This window comes from Atractosteus spatula, chromosome 11 (genome assembly GCF_055471065.1).
Source record: "Atractosteus spatula isolate fAtrSpa1 chromosome 11, fAtrSpa1.hap1, whole genome shotgun sequence".
In the NCBI taxonomy this organism is placed as follows: domain Eukaryota; kingdom Metazoa; phylum Chordata; class Actinopteri; order Semionotiformes; family Lepisosteidae; genus Atractosteus; species Atractosteus spatula.
Genome location: NC_142716.1, coordinates 6,746,664 through 6,764,380, shown reverse-complemented (window position 1 = coordinate 6,764,380; position 17,717 = coordinate 6,746,664). Strand labels below are relative to the sequence as shown.

The 17,717-nt window shown below is 35.9% G+C and overlaps 1 protein-coding gene across 1 annotated transcript in view; it reads right to left on the bottom strand.

Annotated features, from left to right (window-relative positions):
* Positions 1-13,856, bottom strand: part of LOC148823415 (BMP/retinoic acid-inducible neural-specific protein 3-like) — a 186,327-nt gene extending 172,471 nt beyond the window's left edge. The window contains exons 1-3 of the mRNA XM_088927404.1: positions 13,591-13,856; positions 4,382-4,572; positions 2,332-2,513 (exon numbers count right to left, since the gene is read on the bottom strand). Coding sequence (XP_088783530.1) covers positions 2,332-2,513; positions 4,382-4,572; positions 13,591-13,856 — 639 coding nt within the window. The remainder of the gene's footprint in view (positions 1-2,331; positions 2,514-4,381; positions 4,573-13,590) is intronic.
* Positions 13,857-17,717: the final 3,861 nt, after the last annotated feature.

Here is a 17,717-nt window from a genome sequence, read left to right as displayed (position 1 = left end):
TCTGTTCTCACTGCTGCAGGGCCCATATGTTTTGAGGCAATAAGAAAAGAGAGTATACTGTACCACCCACACTTTCTAAATAATACGCCGCTAAATTTTTAGCCACTGGGTAAAAAGTACAGAAAACACATATTTGTTTGTCTTCAATTGTTTAATTTGCCAAGTTTTTTTGTATTAAAGCTAACTAAAAGAAATGTAATTGTACCATTCAGTATTTCATACAGTATATTTAAAGATGGATTCTAAATGGATTATCTTATTGCAAACACTGCTCTTCTTTCTGCTTCAAATATACTCTATACTTAAAGAAAATAAATGCAACAATGGCATTTGTTGCATTTTAATACCTCTCTGTAAATTTGAAATGTGTGCATTGTCGTGCTTCAATAGTCTGTCAACTTTGATACACTTTCCTTTTTTTAATAATGAGTTCTACTCATGCAACAACATTTTGTGTCTTCATCTTTTTAAATGGCACTTTAATATGTAGGCTTGCAACTGGTTTTGGTTTCAGGATACAACACCAAAGGCACAGTGCTGAGGTACTTTTTTCAATGCCAATAACCACTGTACATTGCTATAAAATTAAATTTAAGTTGTTTGATGTTCTACCTCATCTGTACAAAAGTACAGTTGGGTTCCGAATATGTACGATGCTCTTGGGCATTTTGGAAAATTAATGTAAAGCCAAAAGGATCAGGATGAAATGTCAGTGCTAGCAGTTGTACAGCAGACTAAAGATAATGATATTAAATACACAAGGTCAAAGATAAGCTTTGCTATAATACCACCTGATAGATTTTCTAAAGTTAATCTTCGCCTAATTCTCCGTGACCAATGTCCAAATCTGTCTGTTTTACAAAAACAAATTTATCAGCAGACAGTTGGTGTTGAAAGGTTGCGTTGTTAAATGTCTTTTTTAGTAATTGCTTGCATTTGTAAAGCACTTTCGGCTCAAAGGATCCAAAAGCACATCACATATACAGTGGAGACCGACTTCATGGGTGACATGTGGCAGCCATTATGTGCCAGCAGACCTTCTGTACAGATTAAGAAAATTGTTTTACTAGTTAATTTAAGGGGAAAAGGTTAGGGTGGCTAGATTGGGCTAGAACCCAAAGTGAAATGTAGCCAGGGCACTGACGTTAACACCCCTTCTCTTACAGACACTGGCATGAGACTTCTCATGACCAAGTAGAAAGAGTGCAGAACTCTTATGAAGGACTGCACACTGTCCCCCATACACAGTTACCATACTGGAGAACTGGTTTAAAAATTATGTTCCAGAAAGAATAGGTCACCTACTGTTCCATCAACACCTTTTAAAGCTGCAAGCTGGTTTTTGTTTTTGACTCCCATGCCAGAATATTGACTGTAAAAAAGTATGCAAACATGCATTTTGGCCTTTGTACAGTATCTTTCATTTCTTAAAACCTCGGTAGTATTTTCTACACCTTATTGGTGTCCACTTACAGCTGCTTTATTTGAATCCTGATGTCCTAAGAGCAGCCCTAATTCCTAAGCATCCCCATAACATTCAAGATGTTATAAAAACTCTACAGTATGTGGAACAACAATTTGTGAACAGGTAAATTAAATTAAAAAAATTGACATCCACTGCATACGTCGTTACAGTTGCTTGTGATATTCAGAATTGAAGTTCAACCTCTGAGAGCAAAATGTGTAGGAGGAATTTGTGAAAGTGTTTGTTCATTTTGCATTATTATTGATGTATATTTTAATATATTACTATTCATTCTATCATGCCACCTCTCATGCAACATCTAGTACACAAAGGAATTTATACAGTACATTACATTCACTGGTATTTTATATTATAACTATGCTGATCTGGTAGATAGTATTTTGTGTCTTTCCCTATAACTATAAAATGGCATTATAAAAGTATGTGATATGTATGGATGTGGTTTTTAATGCAAGACCCTCTACTTATGTTTTACACAAAAAACATTTTTGATTGGGGAAACATTTCTGATTTAAAACTTGTAGAACAGAATGAAATCTGAAAGAGTGAATGCCTCAAGGTTTCAATTCCTGGCAAAGGAACAAACCTTTGAAGATTCAACCCTTCAAACTTAAAAAAAAAACTTTGGAATAAATCAAGTGGCCTACGTATAAAATAAATGGAAGACATTCACTGTGACTGTCTACTCAAAGAAATAATTTTTTCTTACTTTTCCACCCAAACAATAGATTAGGTTTTGCACAGTCTGATTTTTTGATGCACTATACTGTAGCATAAGGATTCATTCCTAAGCTTTTTGTGACTCACAGAAAGTATCTGTGATAACTGGGATCTGCACTAGTTACCTTGATGGCTGATGTTGCTATCTGGAGATGGTGCAATCTTCGCAGAGTGCTCTCTCTGTCAGTAAAATACGAGGCAGCCAGCTGATGAAGGACTTCCAGAGACACTGCTGAGCTGTTTCCATTGCCCTCTGCCTTCTTACTTAGCTTCTGCTTATCCAAAAATATAGTGAGGGACTCTTCTCCTACAGACAAACCAATATATCGCAAGAATTAAGGTAATGAAAATGTGGCTCTTCTGCAGCTGTACACTCCTCTGAGAAAACAAGAGATTCATGCTTCCATTCTTTGTAGGTTTTGTTTTCTCCATTGCTGTGTTGAATGACAATTTCTTAAATCAAGTATGAGCAGAGTTATTTTTCTCTATTTGGGGACAACAAGAAATTACTGTAGTATTCAACTGCTTGATGCAGGTTCTACCAAAACAACATACATTCTTTCTACATCCAATGAAAAAGAGTCAAGTGTTGTATAGTATTAATATTCATATTACTTGTCCTGACAAATTAGTCAAAATGCAAAAGGACGCTATCATTTGATAAGACAAAGAAACATTTATGTATCACTTTCTTGTTAAGATCTTGCTCTCCTCTCTGAGCTCTGAGGACATGCACTTAGTTCAATAAAAGCATCTTAATTGTGCCCTTGAAGGCTGAATCTCATCTGGTCTAATATTTTGCTTGTGCCTAATAATTATGTACAACATGTAATGTGTAACACCTCTGTTTCATTGAAAATGTTAATTATTTGGAGTTCATTATTACGTTGGTGCAGCATTCACAGCACTCATATAATATTTTACAATTTTAGTCCATGTTTCTACCAACAATGACATGATAATTAGTATCTAGATCACAGCTGCACCATTCTGTAAGCATTGCAGTGAACATTTGCTCAACCATACAAACTCTGTTTGTCCAATTGATTATAAAGTCCAGAGGGAAGAGAGCTTTACCTTTAAAACTGCTGCTCTTACAGAAAAAGTGATTCATTTTACATTTTAGCCAGTTTTCCCTTTCATTTGCTCCTGTTTTAATTCTTAAAGGTTGTGATTCTCAACAGATAGACCCATTTTTTATTAAACACGTTTTTAATTATTTAGCCACTTTTTTCATGTCTGTTTCAGGCATCCTCTGTCCTCACTTCTGACATAAGCTTTACCAAACAAATGGTTTGTAGAGAAGCCAACATCAACACTGTGTAAAATAAAGTTAATTCAGTAGGGTTGTGCGACAGAAAAGACTACATGTGACCATCTTTCTTTAGTTGTATTTATTTGTCCATTTTATCTTGTAGACTCCTGAAATCAGAGGACTGTTCATGATGATATATCTGATGATAACATCAAACTACAAAGTAAAAATAAATACATTGCAGTTTATTCATAAAACAAAAGCATCATGTTGTTTACCTGTGTGGTGTCCTATTGGGCCCAGGGTTATGTTTTAATGGTGGAAAATCACTTTCAATTTGTATTTGCAAAAACGAAAAAGCTGATTGAAACTAGTGATTGTGAAAGACAAATGATTTTAACAATGTTACTGCTGCATAGCAATACCTTTGGAAATAACCTTGATGGTGAAATTGTTCAGGTCATTAAAAAAGGGTCAGTTTCTACACAGAATATTAATATTGTGGTGCTTCACAGTAAGGATATGCACATGTACACATTTGCATAAATAAATGTTATATCCCTCATGTGTCTAAATGCTATGCCGTATGAGGAAGGTCACTGCATGTATATGGCATTAATTCTCTTTATGCTCTGACTTGGTTATTCTATAAAGTGGTTGTATTTTTTAATTCTTTTGATTAATTTATCTTTTCTTAAAGGAAGTGTATACCATAACTGTGAAGGCAGAGGCTGCTGCTTGGCTTCTTTACTCAGACATCTCTGGCGGACTGATTGTCACCTTAAGGACTGACACCTGATTGACGTCTGGTATCTCACACATCCCATGGTACAGCAACGTGTTCTTCGAGTGTGTTGAATAGAAGCCAGCGCTGCAAAACGAGCTCGTGTGCGCAGGACAGATGTTTGGTCCGTGCTTACCTCCGAGTGTCGCAGACACTAGGAAGTGTGTCCCATATTTCTTGATCAAGTTTTCGTTGATCTGTTGAAGACTCGGCCGACGACCCAGGAGCCGCAGATTGCGGAAGAACTCAGGGGCCAAGGGCAAGGATGCCTTTAAAAAGTCCCGTCGTTCTGTAGCCAAGCTGTTTACTTTCCAGTGACTGAACTCCCTGCAACGAAATACATAAGTCACACTTACATTAGTTATTTTTTTGCATTTGTATACAAAGTCTGTACAGTTAGTCAGGAATTGTTTCCTTGTTTCTCCATTAGATTAGAACCTAAGAATATCATTGCAAACTGTTTTAAGAACAGCTTGAGCTTTTTGTGTAATTCTAGTGTTGTCCCTTAAAAAACACGTTATTTTAAGACATTATCAATGTATACGGCAATTTAACATTTGTGCATAACATCTGTATACTTTGTATTTGCAATATTTAACGGGAAAGAAGTTACACATTTGTATTCATGATGTAGTGTAATGTCTGTGTATAAGTGTTACATTGAACTGAAAGTAAGGATCCAGCAAGGAGTCACCTTCAAGCACATGACTAGAGAGTATACTGTACTGTATATACTGTTATGAACTAAGGGGTATACTAGTTATACCAACATGGACTATCACATAGTCATTTAACATTTTGCTTCATTTAGTCAATACAGACCAGTAACTAGGATTAAATATAGATTACAGGGGAATGTACAGTAGGGGCAGCCTGCCTGTTGACTGGCTCTGATAAGTCATGAGAACTGGGAAGGTTGAAGGCTGTTTATTGTGTTCATAACTAAAATATGATATATATTATCTAAAACTTAAGTTTCTAGGGGACTAGGAGCAGAAAATTGGAGTTGATACTTCCTAGTCACATATACTGAACATCTTTCCTTGGAGTGGGAGGTACAGATTGAATTAGGTAGGGACCTGATGCACAAACAAGGTAATAAAAATACAAGCTAAGAGGTGAATGGCTGGTCCAGGAAGACCAGCTTAGTAACTCTCTCTCATCCTCTGGAGTTAAAGAAGCAAGACATTGTGAGTGAGATCCATCTTCAAAAGGACCAGAGCTCCAGCTTCTGCCCTGTTCTTTGAGGACTGAGACCTAACAGGTATTTTGAGAAGAAGAAGAGACAGGAAGAAAACTGAAATAAAAAATTATGTTTTGTTTTTTGCCTTTTTGTTTAAGTGCCAGCCAGACAGAGCTTTTATCTCTGGGGTGCATTATCTTATATAGAGAAACCTCCATTTAAAGTTCTTATAATTTTCGCACCAGTTAAAGAGAGTACTCTGTCCTTTGCAGGGCCTTTTGTTCTATAACAACCAGCATTATCTCCCTGAAATGCTTTGGCTGTGTCATTTTGCACAAAGGTTAGGATCCATATTGGGTGAAGATAGTTTTGGACTGTATGAGACTGTATTCTCATTGCCACATTGCCATCATACTGGGCCAAAAAAAACATTTCGAAAACACCCTAATTTCTAACAGATGACCCATAATTTATTACAACTGTTGTCTTAAAATGTAACAATACTATACAGAAGTACAGTAAGCGTGCATGCTGTATGCTGTTTATACAGTATAAAACAGAAACCCATCATGTCCAATGCAGTGGGAATGTACAAGTACATACTGTATAACAGTACTGCTCACTACTGCCCACAACTGCTCAGAAATGTAACAAAGCAGTACTGTACTTCAAAGTATTTACCAAGTATGTTTGATATGGGAAGGAAGACTGATGTGCATGACATTACAAAAGGTATTATTGCTAGGGTTGCAGACAACAGCAGACCTGGCTAATGTTTGATTTCATGGGTTGCCTCACTCTCAGTTCTATTGGGCACAAAAGTCTTAGACATAGTCTCTGTTTTAGTTACCTTTATCTCATACAGAGATGTTTCAATTGCTATTGCTAAGTAGACCTTTATCTCCACAGACATCTGTGAACAACTAGTTGATTCTGCATTCTTGCACCTGTATTCACTCCTGAATGTTGAAAAATCAGCTATCTGAGATATTCTCTAATATTTTGTTAGGAAAATATATAGTACTGTATATGTAGTATATACTTTACACTATCTATGCATGGTACAGTATACAGGTATATACTTTATATAGCCAGCATGAGATTAAGATTATTCTTTGTGACCCAATAGACAAAGAACCTTAGTACCAAATATTCCTGCAGTCAGAAAAGAACAATGATGCCACTACTGTTCAGCTGATAATTAGTAAATTGATTTGGGTGGGCTGATCAAGCAAGCATGAAGTGCAGGCAGTCAGAAGGCCTCTCAAATTGACTCTGAAAAATCAGAGAAAAAGGAGGAGGTTGCATATCCTTTAATTTTTTTCACATTAGCTGTTGTCTTGGCGTTCCAAGATGGTTTTACAAAGTTAATTAGAAGAAACAGAGGCTGTCCCTTCTGCTGCTAATGATGATGGATGGAATTAATTAGGAGCTTAAATACAAGAGGATCGTACCTGAAACTCTGCAGGGTTTCAATATGTTTGGATTGGAAAAAACTGGTTTTGCAATTCAGGGCACTCCACTCTGAATAGGACCTGACTAACTGCACTGCTTGTGTGCTCTTTCTATTTTAAGGCTTCTGTTGTTGTAGGTTATATACATATCCCCAGGCTTTGATGTCTCATCTTGATCGTGTTATTAAAACGAACTTTTTAAGACATAGATGAACCTTATGAAGTGAAAATCATGATAAATGCAGGCATCTTCTGGATAGATTTAATCCATTTATCCCTGAAAATATCTATTACATTTGTAATACCTCAAGCCAGTCCTACTGAGATTTATACTGTTTTTGTCTGGTCCTGTATGCAGTGTGCAACTCTTAAATTCTCCTGTGCATTTGGACACTATTATATCTATAAAAAATGCTTCACAGATGGCAGGTAGTGTAAAATCTGAAAATCAATGAAAACTTATCATTGTTGCTTGCTATGCTGAAAATATAAAATTACTGATCAATTATTTAAACATTAAAGTATCCCAGATGAAATACTTATTTTATGCAGGTTTAGGTTGATGAAGCTAAGAATATGAATGAAAATATTGGCTTGTGCAAGTTTCACAGTTCCTACTGTATATTGCTGGCTGTGCATTCTACCATATAGTCTATACTCAGCAGAAAAAGTGTATTATGACCTTCCAACTAAAAATAATTGGGTTAGTAAAGTATTTTCTCATAAGGAGGTGCAGTGGTATAGCTGAACATATCATTAAGCTAAAAAACAATAAAGAGAAAGGGATTTTATAAGCACAACTATTGTTCCTGTAAATTACACAGTTTAACTCAATGGCATCATGTATTGTATCACTAAGCCAGCGGCACAGAGCTGTTACTTTTCTCAAAGTTTCTGAGCTCAGTCTCGAGTTCTTAATTAGAACAAAATGAATCCTGTTAATTGCACATTGCTAGTCACAGCCTTTAATACAATAATTAGATTTTCTAGTTTTCTGCCTCCAGGCACATGGGGGATGGAGTTATCCTGACTGTAAATAATAATGTTACTGGGAAAAATGATTATAAAGTTGCAATGGTCTTGAGATTTTCAATTTATCTCTTTAGTTCTAACCACATACCAGGGATTTAGATTAAAAATGTTATAAATTATATCTACATTAATTTCAACAGACACATTTTTTAAAACTAAGAAGTTTGAAAAATTAATAAATCTGTACAATAAGGATTTAGCATGGCAAGTTTTAATTAGTAATCTATTTTTAGTAAATCAAAAAATGATAAATAAAGAGAGAAAAAGAAGATTTCACAATATAGCCCCTGATTTCTGAAATTATTTATTCACAAGGTTAAAATGATGAAGGAAAAAGGGAATTTTTGTTTTTGTCTAAATTTATGTTCACAGGATCCTACTAAGATTATTATGCTTTTTCTGCTTTTTGATTTTTGAAGCTTTCAGCAAACACATTTCAGATTGAACCAAAACTATAAGTTTTGTTTGTAAGTTTTGTTTTATGTATGATGATGTTTCGAGACCTCTTATGTAGATCATCTAGATGTTTCTAGATAATCTTAAGATGTCATCTAGATGTCTCATATCACTGTTGTATTTGAATGGGTGTTGCGCTTTGAGGCACTATATCTGTCATGGAACTGGCAAATTTACAGAGTAAAATATCTAGGAATAAGAATCAATCTTGCTTTCATCCATCTTGAAACTGAGGAAAACCTTAATAATTTAGATTCTAATTCATGTTGATTAGAATTCCATCACTGCACTTGGTTTTGAATAATATGTTGGTTAAATATGCAAATTTGATGTAATTATTTATGAAGTACATCTTAATTGATTACTGTATCAAATACACTTACAATTTTGAACTTACATTTCAGACTACTAAGAAATGCTAAGAAAAACTGTTCTGCACAACAATTTAAAATTGTAAAGAATAATTAGTGAACAAAAGCTATTTAATTTGTTTCTTAAGAAGAACTGACTATACTGTAAGCCCAAGAACATTTGCAAGCTTTGCAACATACTGTAGCTCTTTGGAATAAATCCAATTTCAACAACCTTTTGCAGGTGATTTTTGCTACATTTCAATTCTCATTTTCTAATTCTAAAACAACAGCGAATTCTTCAGTTCTTGTCAGATCACAGTGACGTTTACTCTAGCCATGACCTCTGCCTCTCTAACTCCTTCTTCATAATTCATATCAAGTACTGGGGCCACTGTGCTAGAGTCCCCCATATTTATTTTTTAGTGCTGGAGAGACTACCCTGTTTGCATATTTCAAAAAGGTAATAATGGTTTAATTTCCTTTTAGCTTCCTTGGTTTGGTTTTCCATCTTCAGCTGGTTGTCAATATTTATGATAATTGTACATTTGCTATGTACATGAAGGCTTCACTGGTTTATATTTTAATAAATGAAAACAGACCTAATTCATTAAAGATTTTTAATGAATCTTTAAACAAGATTTTGCCTTAGAGTTAAAAATGTAATTGTTTGCAGGCACCAGTGGCTTTTAAATTAAATCAGATTGGCTGAGGACATCAGAGACTATTCAAGCTTGTTAGTCCTATTCTGTACCCAAATGCAACAGCATAAAATAATAGTATTAAAGTCTGAATTCTGATTATTTCAGGTTTCTTATCTGATCTGAATATTTTATTTAGAAGAGTGTGAGTAAGAAAAAGAACATTTTTACTTGTAGTCAGGAAATCCGAATTGTGACATTTTATCTCTATAACATTTATCATAATAAAAGGCTTTTTCTTTATGACAAACCATCTGATGTTTTTAAAAGCCCACACGTTTAAGCACCAAACGTTCAAAGAAGCAGTATAAGCAAAGAGAACAAGAAAATCAAGCAAAATGGATCAAATCGTGAAATTGGTCAGCCCCGTGTTTACAAAGTGAAGTAAATAAAATGTTTTTCACACAGCAATAGCAGTCACTTAACGTTCTTGTTTTTTATTATTCCCCATTTCTATTTTTCTCTCTGGTTGGGAATGTCCAATTCACACTATGCCTCATGTTAGAAGTGTGATGAAGGCACGTATGTTTTCCAATCATATTGTCAAGGCAGTTCTGCTTTTCACCTGCAGAACCAACTGTTACTAAGCTACTGTACACAGGAGGACCTGTCTGATCTCAGCTGGGCCCCTGCTGGCGTCGTACAGTGCCTGCTCAATGAGCGTCACTGTGGGGCACAGCACTCAATTGGCCCCAAGTGAGATTTTTCTCAGAGCCCCAGGGAACACCTCATTCAATGTAGTGCTCCCTCAAAGGAATTACGGGCAAAGTCATTTTTAAACATTTTCCGGCAAGGAACTCATAAACATCCTTTGTGTGCGCTGTTACATACTCATGCAATTAATTGATGGGTTAAGCATTTATCATGATCCCTGAAAATGTTTTGCAACCTGTCAATAGCATAATAACTGTCTAGTTTCCTAATTAAAGTCAGCCCAAGATTTCACATGTACTGTAAGTCATTATTGGGCAATTATATTGCTTTATTATACTGCATTCTATCTTTAGTGCAGTATTTTTATTTTTGATGGTATTCTGCAACTTTTTATTAGGTGGGGCAACAGGGTGGAGTAGTAAAGTTATACGCTTGAGGAAGATACTGAAAATATTGCTCCACTTAAAATCCTACTTTATAAATTGATGCTCTCTAGGTCACCATTGGAAATGAGAATTTGTCCTCAGTTGAATTATCTGTTTAAATACACCGTTATTCACAGGCGATAGGTTCCTGAACTGCAAAGATAATGGAAAATGCATATACTGGGAAAAAGCTCACCCATACCATATACTGTATACAGTACACAGTACTTGATACAGTGCTCAAATACACATAAATATGCCAAATAAAAAATAACAGAAAATAAATACAGTACTGCACAGTTTTCCATTAGAAAAAGGAATATTACTAAAATGATCATGAAGCATGAACATTTACAGTGTTCACGTGAGTTTCCTCTGGGTGCTAAAGTTTCTTCCCACAGTACTGGTAGGTTAATTGACTACCAGTACATAAAATTGGCCGTGGTGTGAGTGTGTGTGTGTTTCTGTCTGCATGTCTGCTCTGTGATGGACTGGAGTCCAGTCCAGGATGTATCCTGGCTTTCACCCATTCCTTGCCAGGCTAGGCTCCAGCTACCCTGTGACCCTGAGTTGGATGAGGCTGTCAGAAAAAGGATGGATGAATTTAGGGTTATCGAGTGCAACAGTCTTCTGTAAAATGTGATGGAGTGGGAGCGATATCATGGTTAACATTGTAAGAAACCTTTTTGAACCTCAGAAACATTCAGATATGCTTCGAGTTTCTGAGAGGAGGGAGTGAAATGGAAACTTTTCATCACAGTGGGGGGTTTTAAAGTCTTGTAGTCATAAGTTGTTTCACTGTTTCAAAGGTGATAAGCGACTCAATTTAATTTTAATGTTACAGAATCTTTTATAGGTCAGTTGTGATGCCTTGGCTTCACAGATAGCCCACTTGGCTCACCACATCATGTGTTTCATTAAAAATCAGCATAAAATCATTCCTCTGGGCTGTTTGAAGAGGTCAGACACATGAAATGTTTTAGAAAACCTATTTAGTGGATTTGCCCAAGGGGTAGCCTTGAGGGTGAGGGAAAAAAAACAATACTTAACAAAACCATGTGAAAGGAAAGAACTAAGGAAAACTCCCAACGCATAAAATTCATTATTTACCAAGAAATAGACAATGGGTGGTCTAAAAGAGGATTATATACTGTACATACAGTATAACTTGAATGATAAAACTCACCTAATACATACAAAATGCTACAGTAATAAAAATGACCTGCTTTGGACTTCTTTATATCTATGGTGGACTATTTGAATGACAGAGCAAAGTGCAGGAAATGTCGCTGTGGGGAAACCTTTAAACAGACATTGGTAGTTTTCTCTTCTTCTATATGGATTATCACTTATCTGCTGTGGTGGTTTCGTTGAAGTTATTACGGGATTCAGAGTGCAGTGGAAGGGGTATTTGGGAAAGTGGAGTTAATTAATTACATACTGTACATATACAAAAATCCCTACAGGACACATGTAATATCAATCTTGCTCTTACAGTAGAGAACAAGATTGATATTACACAAAAGAAAGCATTCATACTAGACATTTTCACATTTGTGTCCATTATTTCGGTTTTATGCAGTAATAACTAAAACATAACTGATCTAACTAAAACAAGCTAATTTGGGCTCTGTAATAATTAGATGTAAACGAAAAATAGGATGTCTCTAAAAGGTGGGTTTTTGGAATATACGTCCTAAAAAGTACACGACAGGATTAAGGTTGATGTGGGAGCTCAACATACTGTACAGTACAGTACCTTTAAATTTAGGTACTACTTTATTTTAATATTTATTTAATATTAAACAAATAATATTTAATATTTATTTAGTACTTATTTTAATATAATTATGTAGCTTCAGAGCAGCATCATAACGATATTATCATAACTTTTAAATTCAACAAACACAAAAAACAAACCTCAAAATCCAACCCTAGGCATAACCATAACCTTACCATATTGTGGCTTCTGCCTTGGCATTGAATTATTATATACTGCGTACTTACAGTAAGTATGTGTCATGCCAATGACATAAATGAGTATGAATGATGTTTTTAAGAACATAAAACCACATTCAGATGAAGCTTCTTGGAAGGTTTGAAACAAATGATGTAATACTAATTTGTTAAGTTAAAGGATCTACAAATTATTGTTCAGCACATACTGTAAATTTTAGTGCAACAAAGATTTTCAGTATTTTTTATAAGCTGTGACAGCAAAAGTACCATGACTGCATGTAAAGATGATAAATGTCTTCGTTTAGCATAATCTCAGTATGAAATTAATGTTCCCTTTCGGTTTTATGGAAATTAACACTGTGACCCACAAGCTTCCTGACATTAGATGACGATCAGAAAACTGAGGACATAAGCAAAGCCTTTCTATTGTTTTATTATCTAAATGAATACAAAGCGCATGCCTGCAGAATATGATTGTATGGACGTCATCCAGAGTTTAATTTCAGACTGAAAAATCATCTAGTCATTTCATTCGAAATTACAGAAACAAAAAACAGGAGACCATGTAATCAGTACTTCTGTGATTTGTTGATCGGTCAGTAAGGTATTTATTTCATGGCGCTAGCTGAAAAAATGAACAGCAACTATATATTATATAGACTGCCATGGACAATCTGTGTTTCTGAGGACAAAGAAAAAAGACATCAAATGTCATTGTCTTTTAAATGTTTTAGATGTTTTACAGCTACGAGTCACAGGACGTCAATGTTAAGTACTCATGAAATGTGTTCTATTTGTGTAAGTCAAGTACTGTAGCTGATGTCATTAATATCAGTGCTTCTGATGTTTCCACTGGGACTTGTAATGCTGTAATAGATGGAGGAGGAAAATGAGACCCCAACAAGGGAATATAAGCAATACCTAGACAAAAAAATGAACTCGTTTGCCGTCCTTTCAGCAGGATATTGTTAGCTTTCTGCATTTGCAATCCAATGCCAGCATGCATTACATTACACTTCCAAATTCCAATGATAAACATAATACTGTAGGTCCTACACTTTCAACCATTTTATTCACCTACAGTATATTGCACAAAGAAGTTGGAGTGCTGTAAATAAGAGGTGACCTGACCTGTAGATCTTGTATCTGGTAGTGAAGCCCTGCTGGAATCGTTCTTTGAACTCTGTGTATTCTGGGCAGCGATGAAAGGGTCCTTTGTCAGACAGCAGCCAGTCCAGTCTCCCATCAGCCCTGGTGGTGCCAGTAGAGGAGGTGTAATGATCTGGCGCTCCAGCGAGGACCAGAACCCAGCCCAGGCAGTCCAGCACTGTCCACTGCCATAGGAGCATCAACAGCAACCATCTAACAACCACAGCACACTGCCAACGCAACGCCATCCTGTCCTGGGGCACCTGGGACCAGCATTCTTCTACTAATCCCTCTGGACCTGCAGAACACATGAGGGGAAATTGTCATTTGATACCAGTAGAATCAACGCCAGGCTTCTTCAGCATGCACAGAGAATATTACAGTATGTTCCAACACCCTTGGTTATTTTTGTAGTTCACATGAAAATCTGGCATAAAGAGGCTTGTAGGCGCGGAGATCACTATTGCAACAAACCAAAGGAGCTAAAACATTTTCGTGGCTTCGGGATTTCAAATTTCAGCCCTCTCAGTTCTCACAAAGGAAGTTTTCATTGACATTAGTATGATATTTTACTGGGTCAAACCAAAGAGCGAGAGCACACGGGTAGAATAATAACTGAGTAATCAAATGGCTAGACATGTAAAAAAAAACAAACTGGGGTTCTTTTCCTCACTGGGGTGAGGGAGAGCAAGGCTGTCTGAGTAAGAGGAGGTGTGATTTTTTATTTATAGGGTTGTATCGCTTAATTTGAAAGACATGTTTTTATGTTATCAGGTTTACCTAGTGTATGGTCAACTCTATATTGCAAAACAAAAAAAGCAATTCAGAGGAGAGGATCAGGGTATATTTGGTTCAGGGCAGTCTTACTTGCAGGAGGAATACGATGCATATAATTAAAGTCCCTGCAAAGCATGGATCTGCGGTGAATGTATTGTCAACCAGGTTTCACGAGATAAAAGAATATTGCCAGGGTTTTGTCTAGAGTTTAGATGACTTTCTGTTGAGATAATCTTAATGTATTATTTGATTCTTTTCTTTCCCAGCTTTACATGTTGTAAAATTGTAATTGTACAAATTTGAAAAGAATTGTAAAAACAGTTTTATGATTATACATTCATTCAACCTCTAGCAAATATCTAAAGCAAGGTGAAAGGATTGTGGAGCACTTAAGGAGAGTAAGAGAATTTGAAACATGAAGTGATACCGCCCATACTCTGGAGACCTGATATTATTAAATTTGTTTAAAATCTGCAGTGCTCATTTAAACATGCACCGAAGGTGTACTGATGCATATGTAGAAGCACAAAAACACTGACTTGGGGACCATCTGTATTCCCAGACATCTTTTGCTAATCTTTTCCAAATTCATTACGAAATAAATTTTAGTTTGAACGAAAAAGCAGCTTATTTTTTAATACTGTATTTCAGATAAGAAGCCTCAGGATTTATGTATATTATTGCAAGGCTGCTGTTCTTTTAAAGATAATTGTATGCAAGGACGCTGAAAACGGAAAATAAAAATGATTTTACAGCTGGCTGTGCTGTTCAGTATAAGTAAAAAAATATGAACATGATGCTGTCATGCAAGACATCTGTTTTGAAGAACATGAGTTGAGATGAAATTTTGACTTCTTATTTTTAACTCATTTTGCTATACCTATTAAAATGCTATATTTGTCTTGAGCCTAGCAGCCTGTGAAAGCTACAGTATATTGTCTGTATAATTTCTTAATATGATAGTGTGAAAGTCAGAAATCACAGGGTCCTGTAACACATGCATATTCAATTAGCAATCAGTCACTATCCTATATTTTGAATCCTAATGATCTTATCCATGAATACAGGATATTTTACTGATAGTGGTACAAACAACTCAATAGATAAGAAAAGCATCATACAGTAGGTCCTTGTGTCTTAGCATTCAAAAAGTTTACAGAAAGAGCTTCCTTCTAGTGGGACCACAGAATTAGACTTACAGTATGTAATAATGCTCATTCAAGTCATTTTTAAGTCTTCTCTTTGAAAAATGAATATCTGTTTCTTTTTTCAGATGTGGAAACCAGATCCACACTTCCGCTTGTCCCAAATAAGAAAAATCCTTTTTCACAACCTGAGAACTTGATGGAGGTTGTCTGTGCCCACGTGGTTTCATCCTTTAGAAGGCATCTATGCAATGATAGCAGCTTAAGCTGAACTGAAGACATACAGTTGTGTAAGAGGTTTTCTCTGTGTTCTAGTTTTTGTTAGGTTCTTTTTTTCAAAAAGGCAGTTCTCACAAAAGAAATAAAATTATATCTTGCGCTTGCTGGGGAAATAACTCTTTTTCTTTCCTTCCCCACACTCCCACTCCATCTCCATTTCATGCTTCCCTGTCCTCTTTCTCTCCTTCTCTTTATCTCCCGGCTTGCCTTTCCTTTTCCTATCTGAATCTCAGTGCATTAGGTGCTGAGTTTTACACTTTGCTCATTCTGCTGGAAGCAAAAACAAATTGCACACACAGCAGCAGTAACAGCAGAGGCAGAGAAGCCTTCCTAAAAGCTGGAAACACATCCCTCCAGTTCACTGCCTTTCCACGGGTCTGTATCTCTGTATTTTCCATTTTGAGGTTGTGCGTGGTGCTGGTCTCACCAAGGTGAGAGCCTCATTTGCAGTAGAGGCAGAGAAAGGAAACAAAATGAATGGCATAAGCATCCACATGGCATCAGAAAGTCACTGAAGAGTTTGTGTTCTTAATCTCAAATCAAATTAATCTGGTGACTTTTAAGTGATCCATTACAGACAGTACATCGTTTCAGCATAATTTACCATATTTGTCTCTGTCCACTTGATGAGGGGGCAGTAATGAATGGCAGCAAACTTTATCAGGTTGAAAGCTCTTAATGAAAGTCTTGATAATGTTCTCCTTCCTGTATGGAAGGCTGCATTTCAAATGTGCTGAAAGGTTTAAGATGCTATCTCATTCACCAGCTTTCTAAAATCAAGGTATTACGATTGTCCCAAGTCTCTGGAGGGTTTTGCTAATTATAAAGTGCATTCAACATATTCTTGCAATCAGTAAATGCCAAGGAGACAATGTGAGCCATACTAAATTAGCTTTGACATTTAATGAACTTCTTCTGTCATGGTGTTTTCTTTTTTATAGTCTCTTAATGCACAAGGAAACAGAAAACCATCCTCGGAGGTCAAGGAAAAATATGATAGTATTTTACTGGGAAAGAGGTATATTTATTGTTTAATGTGTAGACCTTTTGACCCCTTGTCATTCAGACAGACAACATATTGCCACCTAGTGTCCCTTGCAGGTATTACAACTTGTGATAAGCGAAAGGGTAATAGTTTCAAATGCAAAGGAGCTTGTAATGCGTACATCAAGTACAGCCTCTTGCTCAACTAGAACACATAAAGTGTCTCCCCATTAAAAAGGTCCTCAACTTGTTTTTTTTACCATTATAATTACATATTACAACAATTATCCATTGACTGTCGAATCTCATCAGCGAGATCTATTAACTTTGCCATCTCCTTTCAAGAGATATTTACAGTACCTCGATCAGCTATTTTACTCATAGAGAATGCAATTGCTTTATCTTTATATGAGTATGAAATCTGATATGAATGCATCAGTACATTTACTTCATCTGTCTAATTCAGTTTGATTTGACGGATAAAAGCAGATGCGGGCTCATTATCACCAAACCTGGGTACCTTTTTGAACTCAATCCCTTCTGCACAGTGTACAGATGCTCAGTAAACAGGCCGACTGGGATAAAATATTTCAGTTTTACTTCCTATATCCGATTATAAAATGTATACATTTGTATTGAAAGACTGGAAACGCAACACAATGAACAATGTGGCAACAAGCAAGTACGCAAAAGCAATTAAAGACTGAAATAAGTTAATGTGTACAGTATATTAGTTTAGAGTGGAAAGGGCCAAATCTGAGAGCTTATACATCAAAGAAAGGTACACACTGCATCAATGTATGTTAAAAAAATACTTTGAACTTTGGTCAGTGAAATAAGAAAAAAGCAATTTCAGAAATGAGCAATTTCAACATAGTGTTAATTTCAGCAGGTAATGCTTCAGCAGATGGGTGTGCAGTTTAA